The 17048-nt window shown below is 32.0% G+C and overlaps 1 protein-coding gene and 1 long non-coding RNA gene across 2 annotated transcripts in view; one reads left to right on the top strand and one right to left on the bottom strand.

The window, feature by feature from the left end:
* Positions 1–17048, bottom strand: part of LOC123653709 (AP-1 complex subunit gamma-1) — a 36260-nt gene that overhangs the window by 12618 nt on the left and 6594 nt on the right. The window contains exons 5-7 of the mRNA XM_045589701.1: positions 5262–5500; positions 3085–3161; positions 536–553 (exon numbers count right to left, since the gene is read on the bottom strand). Of these exons, the coding sequence (XP_045445657.1) occupies positions 536–553; positions 3085–3161; positions 5262–5500 (334 nt within the window). The remainder of the gene's footprint in view (positions 1–535; positions 554–3084; positions 3162–5261; positions 5501–17048) is intronic.
* Positions 3130–5567, top strand: LOC123653711. Its single transcript, XR_006743145.1, has 2 exons — positions 3130–3180; positions 5281–5567. It is a non-coding gene; the product is annotated as an uncharacterized LOC123653711 (long non-coding RNA).

The raw sequence follows: 17048 nt of genomic DNA on the forward strand, positions 1-17048 counted from the left end.
TTACTTACCTTAAATATATACATATATATTTAATATTTTAATCAATATTTGCGCGCATATAACTTGCACACATTTAATTCGAATTAAGTTAGTAAATATAGACGTAGACTAAAGGTCATATATTAAGTCAAAGTTCAGTATTAATGGACTGTAACGCTACTCGATAGAAAATACCTATACATAATGCCTTACATATACAATAACCAACACAAAGTTATACATTCATGCGGCTTCCGAATCTAGCCTGTTGACGATTAAAGATCATTCATAAAATTTGTCATTCCCTTCACCTTTGTCACGTGGATTTATATAAATTAAAAACTTGAAATAAACAATTTATATTTAATTCGTGAGGATTTTATGAATGACTCAAAATGAAAACTTTTTTAATACTGGCAACTTTTTTCCCCTCAAAAAAAAAAATCTTTTTGTTTGAATTGTCACGCTATAACAGTCCTTCTTCTATAAATTTTAAGGACTATTTTAGCGCATCAACAGACTAAATCATAGTGCAAGGATCAGCGTTTGTGATTACCTCGCGCTGTCCGCTCTCCTACGGGACAACACAAATAAACATTATTAGTATTATCATGGCTACAAAATATTTATATTTAAAAACAGTGTAAAAAAAAAACATTAATGCTAAAAAATCAAAATGGCTATGCAATTAATTTGTATAGTCTGTATTTTAATGATGTGAACACATTATAAACAGTGGTTTACAAATAGGACATAAACTTCAAGTCCGTATTTTTTTATTTATTCACCCCTAAGAAATTATATAGATTGCATTTATTTTAATTCAGATTTAATTGAGATTAAGGGGAAGTTGAACCTTCTCAAAAAAAAGGAATATAGATGAGTATCCTTACTAGTTTATAGAGAAACGAGTTCGGAGGTAATGGAATAAAATATTGCGAAATGGAAAATCTTTTTCTAATGTCATTAAAATTAATAATTATTCATTACCATCGTGAAAATAAAACGATATTTGATTAAGTTTATATATGAATCGATATTATAGTAGAAATATAAATACAGGTGTAAAACATAGTGTATGTATAAAAATAGTTAATAATAAAACAATGGAACCGATAAGCGATCGTTATCGAGCGTGGTCGAAGCGAGATAACGAGTGACGTGATCTATTTACAATGCAATTTTATTTTTACGTCTTATCACCTAGGTTTTATAGCTATTCTGTATAAATCTGGTCGTGACTCTTTCTCAAGGCAAATTATACGCATATTATAACATTTTTTAAAATTAATTTGTAATAATTTGTACTTTTAAATGCATGCAGCAATCTTTACTTTTAAATCTTTACATGTAACCTTAAGAGAAGACAGCAAGAATATGAAATCAAAAGTCTTTTTAAAGTTTGTCAATTATAAACTTGTTACGTTGCGAATTACTTGAGTTACTTGATTATTATAATTTTCATGAATTAATCTATTTCATTCAAGAAAGCCATTACCAAATAATTCATACCTTTATATTGTTTAGATATACTTTTGTATAATAACTAGCTGACCTGCAACGTTGTTTTCCTATATATATTACTAGCTGACCCCGCAAACGTTGTTTTGCCATATATGTTAGTAACTTCCTCAACCGGGGCGGGCGTTATAACTTAGGGGGATGAAAATAGATGTTGGCCGATTCTCAGACCTACCCGATATGCCCACAAAATTTTATTAAAATAGGTCGAGCCGTTTCGGAGGAGTTCAATGTTTAACACCATGACACGAGAATTTTATATATTAGAAGATTATATTAACCCCCTTAATACCCATCCCTCCCATTATAACTTAGGATAATGAAAAACAGATGTTAGCCGATCCTCAGACCTACCCGATATGCACACAAAATAACGAAGGAGTATTGTAACTAACATTGTGAGACGAGAATTTTATATATTTCTTGACTTAGAATAAATTCAATAACAAATTAACCATTAAAATTATAATTACTGTTGTAAAATTAACAAAATTATTTATAGCACAAAACAATACATTATTTATTATATAAATATATATAACAATATTTACTCTCAAACATTATCTCCGCACCTTATCGTCGAGACGCTATCGAAGGCTATATTTTATTCGTCTTCATATTTATTTATGACTTATTAAAATTCAGCGCACATTTTGTACGTCTGCCGTTTAAAAGTGTATCGGAAATTGAATATCGAGTGAAACTCGTTCGAGGAAATGAATGCATTTAAGATTGAATGATTTCTTGTACAATATAGCTTTGTGCCTATATTCACATAATAGATTTTGTTATCAAATGAAAAGAAAAACCGGCTACAATTTAAATTAAGTGTAGTACAATATACATTATTAGGGAAAACTCAAAACATATTTATTAGATTTCGCTCAAGATTAAATGATACTATGACGAGACAAGCTTTCGAATAAAAAAAAGGATCATCAAAATCGGTACAGTCAGTAAGTTAGGAAGGACGAAACACACGGAAAAAATGGTCGAATTGAGATCTTTTTTTTGAAATCGGTTAAAGCGATTCGTTTTTCTTGCGAACCGTTAAATTTAGAACAAATCATGTTCGAAATACGGAAAACGAAACGTTTTCTTTACATAGGAACCGGGCGTATACGTCTCTAGATGTAATGGTAATGTTAATAATTTTTAAGTAAACATAATTATTTGTCTTACGTAAAGACGTTTGTTCTCTCAATGTGTTCTTTGCAATGACTTCGTAATTTTAGGAGAATATATAACTTTAATGCTGTTATAAAATATTTTAAGTGTTTTATTTAGAATTATATAATTTTTAAAGAGTTTTGTTATAAAGAATATTACTTTTTAAATTACTTCAATACGCAAATATCTAAATATTAATTATATAAAGATACAGGGCAGATGTTTCTTTAAACAAATGCAAATTAAATAAACTATAAAACGACCTATAAAACCTTAACCTTATCAAAACCTTTATCTAAAGCATAAACAACACACGAACAATATTTCCGTCACTAATTAGTACTTTAGTAATTCTACGATATAGAAACTAATTTGAAATACACATTTTCATCAATAAGGTCTAATTTGACTTACCTTTTTGAAATGATTGAGTGTGTCTGGACTGTTCTCACACATCTCAGTGATGAGTGTCACTCCGGTGATTAAGACACCTGTGACAAATAGAAACTAGTAAGATGTGTGTAAATATTTGTCCGTATGTAAAGATTGACAATATTCGCTTTAAATTAAATTAGAAATATACAGTAATATATTTAACTTATACTATAAGTGGGACTGAGTCGTAACTACGTGAGACGTAATCGTGTAAGCCGAGAACGCGTAAGTCGTTTCCGCATTAATGGTAACTGTGTACGACTGGTAATCAAACGTATTAGAATTAGCATGGGAACCAAATCACTCCAGCGGAATTCAATAATTATATGTCACTTTTTAAAGTAGAACTTCTCAACGCACGCTTGAATTGGGGAGTAAGCTGGTGCGTGACAAGGGCATTACGAAAAGTGTGATCTGGTGAGGCGAACGAAAGTTGAGAGGGAGATATAAGTTAGTGAAGATAGAAAGAGGTCTCTCTCTTTTGTAACGTTTCGTATATTACTGTAGGAGCTAAAGAAGTTTTATTTCTGTCGCGTGGTCTACAGCACACCCGTTTTTCTTTTCAAGCAAGTCGTCGCATTATTTATTGGCAGTTTAAATTTTTACGAATAATCTGAAATTTTTTCATACTAAATTTAATATTCACACGTACGTTTTAAGTGTAGAAAAATTGACATGGTTTTAAACATAAAAACATAATTACATTTTAACAAAATATTGGTAGGTATTTCTTATAAATTAACGAAAAACGCATAAACCAGACAGTTTACCTCATCTGAATATATACATATATAAACAGTTTAAAGGTGTTTTACGATATGTATTATTTTTTATTTTAATATACTTATTCAATAGAGTATCGTTAGTCCTGTCATATTTTTAAAGGTAATTTACATTATAGCGTCTGTTATATAGGCACGGCTTAGTTGTGGTGCTTGTAAGCCTTGATTAGGTACGCAATTGCAATGTATTCATTAGTTAAGAACACATCTTGCATACTTTATTATTTGTTTCCATAAATATTTTATTATACTTATACTTAAAATACATTTTTCTTTATATCAAAAAATTATTTATTTTGTCTCATCATGCCCAACTATGTATAATTAACTATTCAAATAATTTTATAAGGCTTACAGATATGAGTAAAATATTTAGTATTTTGTAACATTTTACACAATCTAATAAAATAATCTCACCTTTTTCTTAAAAAATAAATATTTGTTTTAAACAAAACCGTATATTATTTAATAGCATACCAACAAATATAACCTTGACTGAAAAACCGCTGAGAAAACATGAGAATTGTTGAAGATATCAAATTGTATGAACTTAGAGATTCATGTCATATGTGGGTTCGATCCCCACATATGACAAATATTTGTATTGGCCATACAGATGTTTGCCGTGGTCTGGGCGTTTGTGCAGTCCTTGTGGGTCTCCCCACCGTGCCTCGGAGAGCACGTTAAGCCGTCGGTCCCGGTTGTTATCATATACACCTGATAGCGATCGTTACTCATAGTAGGGAATATATCCGCCAACCCGCATTGGAGCAGCGTGGTGGATTAAGCTCTGATCCTTCTCATACATGGGGAAAGAGGCCTATGCCCAGTAGTGGGATATTACAGGCTGAAGCGTAAGAGATTCATGTGCAATTTATCTTTATTTTCTGTTATTTTAAAATGTTTGTCACGTTTTTAGTGAAAATATATCTTTTAGTTATTTAGAAAAAAGAATTATAACTAAGGAAATCATATTAACCTAATTTCGTTTTGTTTGTAAATTATATTAAACGTATTAAAATTATAATTAAAAAAAAGATAACACTACAATAATAACAAGAAACTGATTTTCCTGACACGAATATAAAAATTATTTATTTCTAAAAAAAAAATTAATCCACTCTCCTCTAAAAGTCTAAATAATACTTATATATATGCGTGTGTGTGTCAAATACATGGTAGTGTGTAAGGTTTTTTTTATTGATTTAATTAATTTTTTTTTGCATAATAAAAAAAAATTAACATTCTGCACTCCTTTTCTATATAAAATGGAAGTATGCGAAATTTCATACTCCTCCGTCAACGCAATTTTCAAAAGGATACAAAGTTTTTGCTTCGCATATTAATATATAGATAATTTTTTTTAAAACTCACCATGATTTTTCTCCGTCAGCAGGCTCCTGGTCGCCGGTAGGAACATCTCCATCAAATCCGGTACACGTCTTATGATCCTGAAGGCACATAACGCTGCCTTTTTCTTAATATAGGCGTTGGGTGATTTGATCAGCCTCTCCACTTCTGAGGCGAGGTCTCTCGCCATTTCCGGTGAAGCGATTGCACCCAACGTGCACAGCGCTAGACCGACTACGAACTGTGTGTTGCTGTTAAGGTCACTGTTGGGCAAGACATTTTCATAATTAATAAATGCTTTTTACTATTTCTAATAAAGTAATTTGCAAATTTTAGTTTTTCTCTAACCCGCTATCCTGCTAGTACTATATAGTACTTTTTTAAATATTAAATATATTCACACTGTTGTATGTGCCAAAGTTAATTTGTACTTTAGTTAATGTACACTTAATTTAGTTTTATTATATTCAGACTTAAGGCCGGGAATTAAATTCACAGCCCTGGATTAGAAAGTATTTTTTACATCCAACTACACCAAAAGGCCAGTCAGCCAGTCCTGTGTACTATGTGCCAAGTATTTACGAGTCTTAATTTCATTTTGGGGATTTCTTAGGTTAGTTCTTAAAACTGTTTCGTATGAAACCTATTGTTAATTAGTATTTAATTATAATACGACTTGTTAGTACGAGTACACAATTCTTGGAAAAAATATATTACATAATCAGCAAATAATTTAACAACGGTAAGTTTATGTTACTACAGAAATAAATGTAACGAGTAAGTTGATATGTATCGAATTGAAATAAAAGCATTATGTGGAAAATTACTACATACTGTAATATAAAAGGTATAAAGGTATTGTATGTATAAATTAATGTTCTTTTACTCCGAACAATTCAAGCCTTAATCGATACTTCAAAAGTATATAATTATGTAATTCATCAACTTCAGATGTCACAAGTTCGTTTCCGACTAAGAAGCTATATTTTTAAATTCACACAGGTAAGTTTATACGAAACTGCCCGACCTTGCGAATTTCGTACTGCAATTTTTTTTTTACTGCTGGGTATAGTTTTTGCTGTCCCTGTATAAAGTACTCAAAAAAAAAAAACACTTTTCCAAATTGGAGATGTCATTTGAAAGATACTTGCGTTTATACATACATTACAGCGATTCATTATTATTTATACAGATTTGATTAACGTAACTTAATCAATACATATAACAAAAATGTAACGGGTCGCTGTCTCTATATGGAAGATATACAAGAAAAAATATTGTTGGGATCTTTTTCAACGCAAATAGCACCCAAAACAATGATTGTTAGAATTTTTGTCTGTTTCTCTGTGCGTTTGTGCACGCTAATCTCAGAAACGGCTTATCCGATTTAAATGTTGTTTTCGCTATTAAGTATATTGTGGTCATGTCAATCGATTCATAAAAAAAAGTTATGCCAATTTAAACGCTTCGCGCTTCAGCCTGTAATATCCCACTACTGGGCAAAGGCCTCTTTCCCCGTGTAGGAGAAGGATCAGAGCTTAATCCACCACGCTGCTCCAATGCGGGTTGGCGTATATATTCCCTACTATGAGCAACGATCGCTATCAGGTGTACATGATAACTACCGGGACCGACGGCTTAACGTGCTCTCCGAGGCACAGTGGAGAGACCCACAAAGACTGCACAAACACCCAGACCACGGCAAACACCCGTATGGCCAATACAAATGTTTGTCATGTGCGGGGATCGAACCCGCAACCGCCAGCGCAACAGGTACAATCCATGGCTGTAACCGTTGCGCTAACGCGGCGTCCAATTTAAAGAATCATGTTAAATAGGTAAATACCCAAACGACGGTGATTAAAATTTAAAGATATATCCAAAAAATGCTGTTCAAAGTCACTATTCCACGCAGATGAAATCGTGGGCACAGCTAGTTCTTACTAAAGTGAACGCATTTCATTAGTTTATTATCATTGAAAACTCGGAAATTACCTACAAATCATGAGCATGAAAACGTTTTCGACATGCCATTAGCGATAGTAACGCCCGATGTAGACGTACATATCGGCTAATTTATGCTAATTGAGGACGATGGCTTATTTCGCGTTCGACGTAAGGAATGCTTGAATGAAACGTGTAACAAAAAATTATGTTTTGGTTAGGTATTACTTATTATTAAAATTACTATTGATTAAATAAAATAATTGTGTTTGCTTGCAAACGAAAAAAAACCGACTTCAATTACATCGACGAGTAATACAACGTAGATCGACGAAAAAATAATCAAGTAACTACGCGTTATCAAAGATTACTCAAAAAGTAATTATCAGATCTCGATGAAATTTATATGTGACCACATGATAAATAACAGCTTTCGATTAAATCAAAAATTATCCAAATCGGTACAACCAGTAAAAAGTTATTGCGGATTTTCGAGAGTTTCCCTCGATTTATCTGGGATCCCATCATCAGATCCTGGTTTTCTTATCACGGTACCAAACTAGGGATATCCTCTTTTCAACGAAAAAAGAATTATCAAAATCGGTACATCTAGTAGAAAGTTATGCGGTATAATACAACGTAGGTTGACGAAAAAACCGTCAAGTAAAAACGCATTATTAGATATAACTCGAAATGTAGTTGTTAGATCTCAAATAAATTAAAATGGGACCAATTGGCACACAGCACCTTTCGATTAAAACAAAATTTGTCGAAATCGGTCCACCCGGTCAAAAGTTCTGATGTAACATACATAAAAAAAAAAAAAAAAAAATACAGTCGAATTGAGAACCTCCTCCTTTTTTGGAAGTCGGTTAAAAAAGTTGTAACTAAGAATTCAGATTACAAAATTGTATATTATTAATAAAAATTTTGTCGCTAATTACTTTAAAAGTGATTTAATAAATGGTGATATTAAAAAAGGTATACTTATGATATTTCTTTAAGTAAAACACCTTGAAGTTTTCATGACCAATTGTCGTTACATCTAAAGAACTGAATCCAGGTCAAACTGTAATGTCTACACGTTAATTAAAAAACCTCGATGAAAATATAATCTCAGGATAAACAAACAAAATAAAAAGTATCAAAATATTAGCTTTTTGGTGGATTACCTAATAACGAAAAAAAAAAAAATCGACTTCCATTTACATCGACAAAAAAAGAAGAGTTAATACGCATTATTAGGGATAACGCAAAAAGTAATCAGACCTCTATCTATAGAAATAAATAAAACTGGAGTGTCTGTTTGTCATATTAAAATAAGCGCTTTTTACTAAATGCATATGGATGTATATACACGGTACATATACCAAAATAATATTTTTTTTTAATTTTTGTCTGTCTGTCTGTTTGTTCCGGCTAATCTTTGTAACGGCTGGACCGATTTTGACGGGACTTTCACAGGCAGATAGCCGATGTAATAAGGAGTAACTTAGGCTACTTTTATTTTAGTTTTTTTTTACTCTGCGAACTGAACTATAACTATTTTATTAAATTCCACGCGGACGAAGTCGCGGGCACAGCTGGTCAAATATAAATGGGACCACACGAAAAGCATCAGGTTTTGAGTAAAAAACCAAGTAAAAAGTTATGAGGTAATACACAAAATCTTTATAAGATTAGAAACGAGATCAGAACCTCAAATGAAAGCTTAAATAACAGTATTGAGAGTTAAGCGGTTTTTTTCTTTCATTTCAACCGGTTTCAAGTCGAGCGTTAATCAGAGCAAGACCGGTCGAGACGAGCTCAGTCAACAAGAACTAACCCCTTGGGTGGACGACGGGCCCGAATTAGGGCATGTAAGCAATTAACGTTTATACCCCTTCTAAATAGAAAACCTTTGCTAAATGAGGGACGTTTAAAGGTACTGTAACAGAAGGTACCGACAAATTAGGTTATCATTATATAAAAAAAAATGAATGTTTGTCTGTATGTCCTTTATAGTATCGTAAATTATGCATTTGATCATGTCATGATCTTCAGCAAAGTGTTGTGCATGAGCCCACAAAGATTTCTGAGTTGGTGCGACAAAAAAAAAAAACAGCAAAGCGCGCAGGGTCACCTCAGGCGCTATATTTTAGGATGGATAGGTACTTCTTAAAAAAATCAAGCAATACAAAATTTACGTTAAAGCGGTTATAAAGAAAATTAAATAAGAATAAAATATGTTACTATATTTTGTTTATTACAACGAAAAAGGTTTTCAACGAGTTGAAATAATGACTGGAATTTTGCAATTGTCAAAACATAAATTATAAGCGTTTGTTAAAAGGAAATTAATAGATAAAGCGTATTTACTATTCGGTGCAGGATTAAATAGTTGATAAAGATATGTGGATTTAGTAACGCTGTATTCCATGCAAGATTTTATTAATTTTTATATATTATTTTCAAAAGGGTAACTGCGGAGTTTCTTGCCGATTCTTCTCTGCAGAATCTGCGTTCCGAATCCGTGGTAGCTTCACTTATGACGATTCGAAGGTGCTTTTGAAGCCTATTTGAATAAAATTGTTTTTGATTTTGAAAAAAATTAAAAGAATTCAATAAAATCTTAGTTATACAAGTTAAGATTTTATTGATTTCGTGGGGTTCTAGGTACCGCCCAAAGGCCTACGTTACTTCTATCGATTATCCAGCCCTGTGAAGCGTTGGTAGGGGTTTTACGTAGAGCTCGATAATGACCGTACCGAATGAATTAAACCTTTCAAGATGTATTTGAGAAAATGAAGTTTCTTGACGTTTCTTTTCAGTAAAATATATGTACTTCATAAATGTACTTGATTAAGTACATTTACGATTTCCTCTAAATCGAATAATACTTCAAGTAGATTTCAAAGGCATTTATGAATCGTCATTTTACATATTAAAATTAAATTACTTTTCAATAAATTAATTACACAGTCGATAAAGTAAATATACTTAATTTAATTATTCATAGGAATATCATTCATTTAGTCACCAATTAAGAAATTAATTTCGATATAAAAGATACTTTTTAGACTAAATTATATGAGTCAAAAACATTCTAAGAAGTTCCATTTACCCTTAGTAATTCTATTTGTTAAATATGTTCCCAGTAACAAATTATATTATTTTTAACCGACTTCCAAAAAAGGAGGAGGTTCTCAATTCGACTGTATTTTTTTTTTTTTTTTTTTTTTTTTTTTTTTTTTTTTTTTTTTTTTTTTTTTTATGTATGTTACATCAGAACTTTTGCCCAAGTGGACCGATTTCGACAAATTTTGTTTTAATCGAAAGGTGGTGTGTGCCAATTGGTCCCATTTAAATTTATTTGAGATCTAACAACTACTTTTCGAGTTATATCTAATAATGTGTTTTTACTTGACGCTTTTTTCGTCGACCTACGTTGTATTATACCGCATAACTTTCTACTGGATGTACCGATTTTGATAATTCTTTTTTTGTTGGAAAGGGGATATCCCTAGTTTGGGACCGTGATAAGGAAACTAGGATCTGATGATGGGATCCCAGAGGAATCGAGGGAAACTCTCGAAAATCCGTAATAACTTTTTACTGGGTGTACCGATTTTGATAATTTTTAATTTAATCGAAAGCTGATGTTTATCATGTGGTCACATATAAATTTCATCGAGATCTGATAACAACTTTTTGAGTAATCTTTAATAACGCGTAGTTGCTCGACTATTTTTTCGTCGATCTACGTTGTATTACTTGTCGATGTAATTGAAGTCGGTTTTTTTTTCGTTTGCGAGCAAACACAATTATTATGTTAACCCTTTACAACTCAAGGTAAAATCACAAAGTTTTAGGGTAGTGTCCTCACCAAAGGCTTGGCGAGTATTTTGATTCTACAAAGATTTTCTTGTAATAGATATATTTGTACTTATATTATAACACAGTGAAAAGGATATAATCGATCGTAGTTTGAAATTTAATAAAGATGTATTGGGGTTTAGTGGCGCTGTATTTCACGCAAGACCGGACTAAATTTATAATGAATGGATAATTTTTTTTTGAGAAAAAAATTATCTATATTTCGAATCGGTAGAAAAAAATATGTAAAACAAATGTAATTTTATAGAATAAAGAAAATTTTGATAATTATTTTATAGCTTCTATTTGTAATGTCTGTTTTAAAAACTGTACTTATACATCCAAAACCAATGTCTGGTTACTTTTATTCAATATTCGTTTTACTTTGTGAAAAAAAAAATTGCGAGCAATATAAAGTAGTCGATAAAAATTAAAAACACATTAGTCATATCGGTAGACATTACAAACATACCGCAAATTGTATACATAAGATTATTAGCAGATTATTATGATGATAAAATATTATTAATATAAATTGACTATAATTATGTTGATTTAGTGAGCGGTATATTTTTATTTTTATATTTATGTTATCATGTCGTTAACCCCCGACGAATGTACCGAAATACTGATAATGCCTGAAGATGGGCACAGTCAGCGAAATACAGCGTGAGCTGTTGGTGTGACGCTTTCTGCAGTTCAGGGAGTACTCAAGTGTTTCTAGGTGACCAGGAACAGGCCAAAAAATGTGCACGACAGCGAGGGAGTATCGCTTTACGGTATCAACAATTTTGAGAAATTGCTTTCCTACGGCTGTTGATGTAAAGAATCACCATTTACGAGCTGGGAAGCCATCTAGTAGGGATACATTAAAGCGGCGCCTGGCTGTAGCAAATTTAAAGCCATTAAGACCTGCAAATGGCTCAAATCTATAAAGACAGCACAGAAACTCAAGCTTGAGTTGTGGTAGAGAATACGAGAGTTGGACTCTGAATGACTGTTTAAGAGTTATGTTTTCACACACATGGAGGGACCAGCACGCAGCCTCGACTTAAACCCCATTGAGCATACATGGGACGAATTGGGACGACGTGTTCCTTAGTGGAATCCGACGCCAATCACACTACGTGAAATGAAAGAAGCTCTAATAGAAGAGTGGCAGTATATTCCGCAGCATCGCCTCAAAAACGGAAACGGAGGCAAACACAAAGTAGTAAAATGCGTGAAAACGGCACACCAATCCAATCTACAATTACGACAATACTGAAAAAATTACACATTTTTATTTATTTGACATTTATTAAAAAGCTTGGATTATTATTATTTTCTTAAGTCACATTAAAATATTCTTTAATTTAGTCTTTAGTATATAAAACTAGGTCAGGTCTTTTGAAGATATTTAAGATTTGATTGATTCTAATTGACTCTTTTTCTTTGCGGTCCAGTTTATATAATCAGTTACACAATTTTATTAATAAGAACACGAACATACCTAACATGGCATTAGAGGGTATATTTTTTTCGCTAAATACAATACAGTCAATTAGTCTAGCATATTGCTGTAACAAGTCTATAATTATACACAATTATATATTATAATATTTTATAAAACATTATCACGTAATGCGTACCCTATTTTTTTTTCTTGAGAAAACCTAAAATGAAGAAAATATTAACTTATTTAAAGTCAAACTACATAAATAATAATTGTGTTTGCTCGCAAACAAAAACCCGACTTTAATTGCATAGACAAGTATTACGCCGTAAGTAGACGAAAAAAATTAACACACGCACTAGTCGTCACTACGATTTTCGAGGGTTCGATACAAAAATAAAAATAAAACATTTTTTTTTTTGTAATTACAAAAGTAGTTAATTTAAAGGAGGATTTATATGTCTCCTGTTGCTTAATTCAGTATAAAGCAGTTTAATGATAATGTTATATACGAGTATAAGATAACTACCGCGAAATTCAGCTAGATGATTGACATGCATATTTGTGGCATAATAGCGAACTGGATCCGTTCAATAGACAAGCAAGCACGATGTCTTGCATATTATGCGTTACACTGTTAACTGATGAAATAATTGAAAACTCCATTCAAATTATGTCTCTGTTTTTTAAGACTAATATACGTGGGATTTCTATCATCATAGATCATCTAATTTTCCACTTATCATTAATAACACCATGATCCAGATCGTGCATGCCCGGTCACGTCCTTCTAAGGAACACGAAAAAATGTCTACTCGAGTTATGTCGCTTCTAAAAACTCGTATCAAAGTAAAGAACCAAAGTGCGCAATTAAATTTACGACATGTCTCTTCTCTATTTTATAGTTTATGCTCATTACTTTACACCTATTAGTCGCAACGTGATTTATTGCAGCCTTTACCCACCTCGATATATTCAATAGGATAACATATAAAAAGAATTGCTTTAGGAAAAAAGCAGTAATGTTAACAATTTTGTGTACTTGTATCATATATAGATGTGAATACCGTTTGTATGAACGATACGTGAGGTTCAATCCAATATTCATCACTCTAGTAGCACAAGCTGACGTATGACGCAATTGTTTAATCGCAAAACGAGTACGTAGTTGACATTGATGTGATTTAACTAATCTCGCGTCTGTTTATTACAATACATACATACTTTTGTACATAAATATAAATAAGGTAGATAAATTGTCGCTTGCTTTGAATACTAATGGTTTTTGGATAATAATAAAAAAAAACTTGTGGGGTATCTGATTTATAAATAAGTGCTCTTTTAGGTTTTGCATAACTCTAAACATATTAGAACTATATCTGTGCCACATGTAACATATTCATGCTTCAAGATATATTTAAATACAATTTTATTTAATTAAAAAGAGGTTTACGTGCGTAAGGTGTTACTGCCGCCCATAAATATGTGCGACATCAGAAGGGTTGCGGATGTAATACCCGCTTTTAGGGAAAAGTTGTCTGTATCTTCTACGCTTCATTATCATCTACGCTTGAAAACCCCAAATTATAGCTATAATTTATTCTTCTTTAAGTAAGAAAACTAAAATGTCACATACTTATAAATAGTAATGTATGTTTAAACGCCCTCTTAAATCAGTCTTTGTATGATCGTTCAATTTCATTCAGTGATACATCTAATATATAAAATTCTCGTGTCGCGGTGTTTGTAGTTCTCATGAAATTTTGTGTGCATATCGGGTAGGTCTGAGAATCGAACAGCATCTATTTTTCATACCCCTAAGTTATGGGGGGGGGGGGGGGGTTAAGAGGGTTAATAAAATAATATGAAATCTCAGTCCTATTTTTCAGTCCCGTAAGTTATAAGGGGGGGGGGGGGGGGGTTGAAGCTTAATAAAATATATGGCAAAACAGCGTTTGCGGGGTCAGCTAGTTAGCATATAAAAAATCCATTCACTGATAGATAACATTCATCAAATTGAATGAACACACGCTCCCTATTCCGAAGCCAGTTTTATACAAACGGCTACATAATTTAAGAATGTATTGTTGTAAAGTAGGCCGTACATTCATATTCTTAATCGGACTACATTACATGTGCGTTATAGAAATTATTGCTATTCAGTTTGTCCTAATTCTGAAATCTAAGGAATGCAGGAAGGGTTTTTTGACGATTTAATGAATCCAGTAAGTATGAGAAATATGGTATAGCAGAAAATAACTTGCTTAAAACCTAGAGTTGGCCGATTGGGGAAGTACCTCAACTTTATTGAAGACTACAGACCAATAATAGTGCAGTTCTCGTGTTGCATTTCTGTGGTACGAAAAGTAGTAGGAAAGTGAAGGAACGCTAAAAGTCTGTGACCTGGTGTCAATATAAATCAAGTGTCCTAATCCTATGGTAATAGCTTAACATCAAACGTATAATATGTAATATTCAAGATATAATAAATGACTAAAAGAGTATATTGTATTTTCAGCGAAAAGTAGTTTGACATAATCTTAAAGCAGACAAAACCACATTACTCGTGTAGTTATTACATATATAACGCACGATAATTTGGCTGGACGGATACAGCACATCCAATATTCAGAAAGGTTTTCGGCCACACCGCCGGATGTCCGGAAAAGACAAATGTGTCCTATGTAAAACATATTGTTTACGTAATATTCCTACTATCTACTTTTACTGCTATAAATTTTCTATAACTTTATAATTTAAATAACACAGAAAATTTATACATAGTTCAATTATATTGATTAAGAATGTGTAAAAAAAAAACTTTTTTTAAAACTATTCTCCATAATCTACCACTTGTGCAATGTTTAAATCAGTAATAATAATAACGTAAGGATTTGCTGATAAATTAATGAAATTGTTATATCAATATACCATAAAAGAAATGAGGTGGAGATTCAAATACGGTTTCAATTATGTATTATGTAATAATACCTTCTCCAGTTTAGAGGTCAAGACAACCTCAAATAGGAATAACATAGAACGTAGTTTTATTAGATTTCTAAAGATAAGTAAATAAATAAAAAAAGAGTGTGCTTTTTACCACGCGACTGAAATAAAACTTACGAAACATAACTCTCTTTCAATCTTCACTAATTTATACATCCCTCTCAACTTCCGTTCGCCTCACCCAATCACACTTTTCGTAACGGTCTCGTCACGCATTCACCAGCTTACTCCCAAGTCAAGCGTGCGTAAAGAAGTTTTTCTTCAAAAACTTAGTAATCAGTATCAAATAAGTATTGTCCTTATCAAGATAAGTATTAAATCAATGTTCGAGGTTCGTGCCGGTATGTGTCATTGATTCCACTTGTAAGGCATCTTTCCTCGTATCCTTTCGTTTGCTTTGTTATTTTACTGCAGAACTATTTCTCATTTCTACCCGTTAAAATTAAAGTACATTTTAATATCGATAATAAAGTTTTGCAAAATTATCTTTGATTGATGTAAATTTTACAAAAAAACAGTACGATATAAAAGGATTTCACTAAATATTATTTGTTGGACGTTTTGAAGTTATAATTATTTTGGCGCGTTAGGGAAAAGTGATGGGAGTAAATTTCTACGATTCGCGCGCACACCGTCACAAAAAACTGACAACCTGAAGTTAGCTAGTAAACACAGAAGTTAGCAACGTGGAGTTAGCTAGCCAAAGAATTATAACTCCTTACGTGCGTACATAAGGACACACACACTTTTTTGTATGATAGTAAATAAAATATTTAAAATAAAATATTATGAATCTCTAATATTAGGTATTGCGCAGTTAGACAAAACAGTGATAGCGATTTTCTTTTAAATTTATATTTGTTTAAATATGTATGTCAAGATGACACACATTCAAAAACCCATATATAAATTTTACCATAAATATAATGATTTTGTAATTACACAATAATTTTGTCTGAAGGATTGAATTGAATAATGTATTTTCAGCCCCACACTAATCTAATATGTATGTTTTATTTCGAACTTTTCTCTGTTTCTAACTATTGTTTGATTTTAAGCAAATATTAGATAGATTATTAGAATCGATAAATTCAATCCCCTTGCCCATTTATTAAGGCGTACATAAAGAGAAAACATGATTTTGCCTAATTGTATTAGGGAACGTTTATGAAATGAATTTGGAAATAATATTAAGCTAAATAATTTTACATTACTCGCTCCTCTTCCGGTGGATTCTCTGGCTTAGTGTGGCAAATACGACAAACATTGAATGTAAGGAAACGGGACGTTTGCAGTTCGCCAGTCCCCCAGTTGCCAGTGTTAGTTCCATTTTTATTTTTCTTAAGAATGCACGTTGGCGCTTTTGCGAGGTAATATTTACAAACAATGATAACGATTGTGAGGCATGTAATAAGTGGTAGTAGATAAAAGAATTTTAAAAATAGTATAATAAGTAATAAGTAGTAAATAGAATTTTAGAAATTTTAAATCAAGAGTGAATAGGCATCTTCTAGGCAATCGCGCACCACCTTAGGCTGCATCTTCACTTGCCATCAGGTGAGATCGCAGTC

This window comes from Melitaea cinxia, chromosome 5 (genome assembly GCF_905220565.1).
Source record: "Melitaea cinxia chromosome 5, ilMelCinx1.1, whole genome shotgun sequence".
NCBI classification, from domain to species: Eukaryota; Metazoa; Arthropoda; class Insecta; order Lepidoptera; family Nymphalidae; genus Melitaea; species Melitaea cinxia.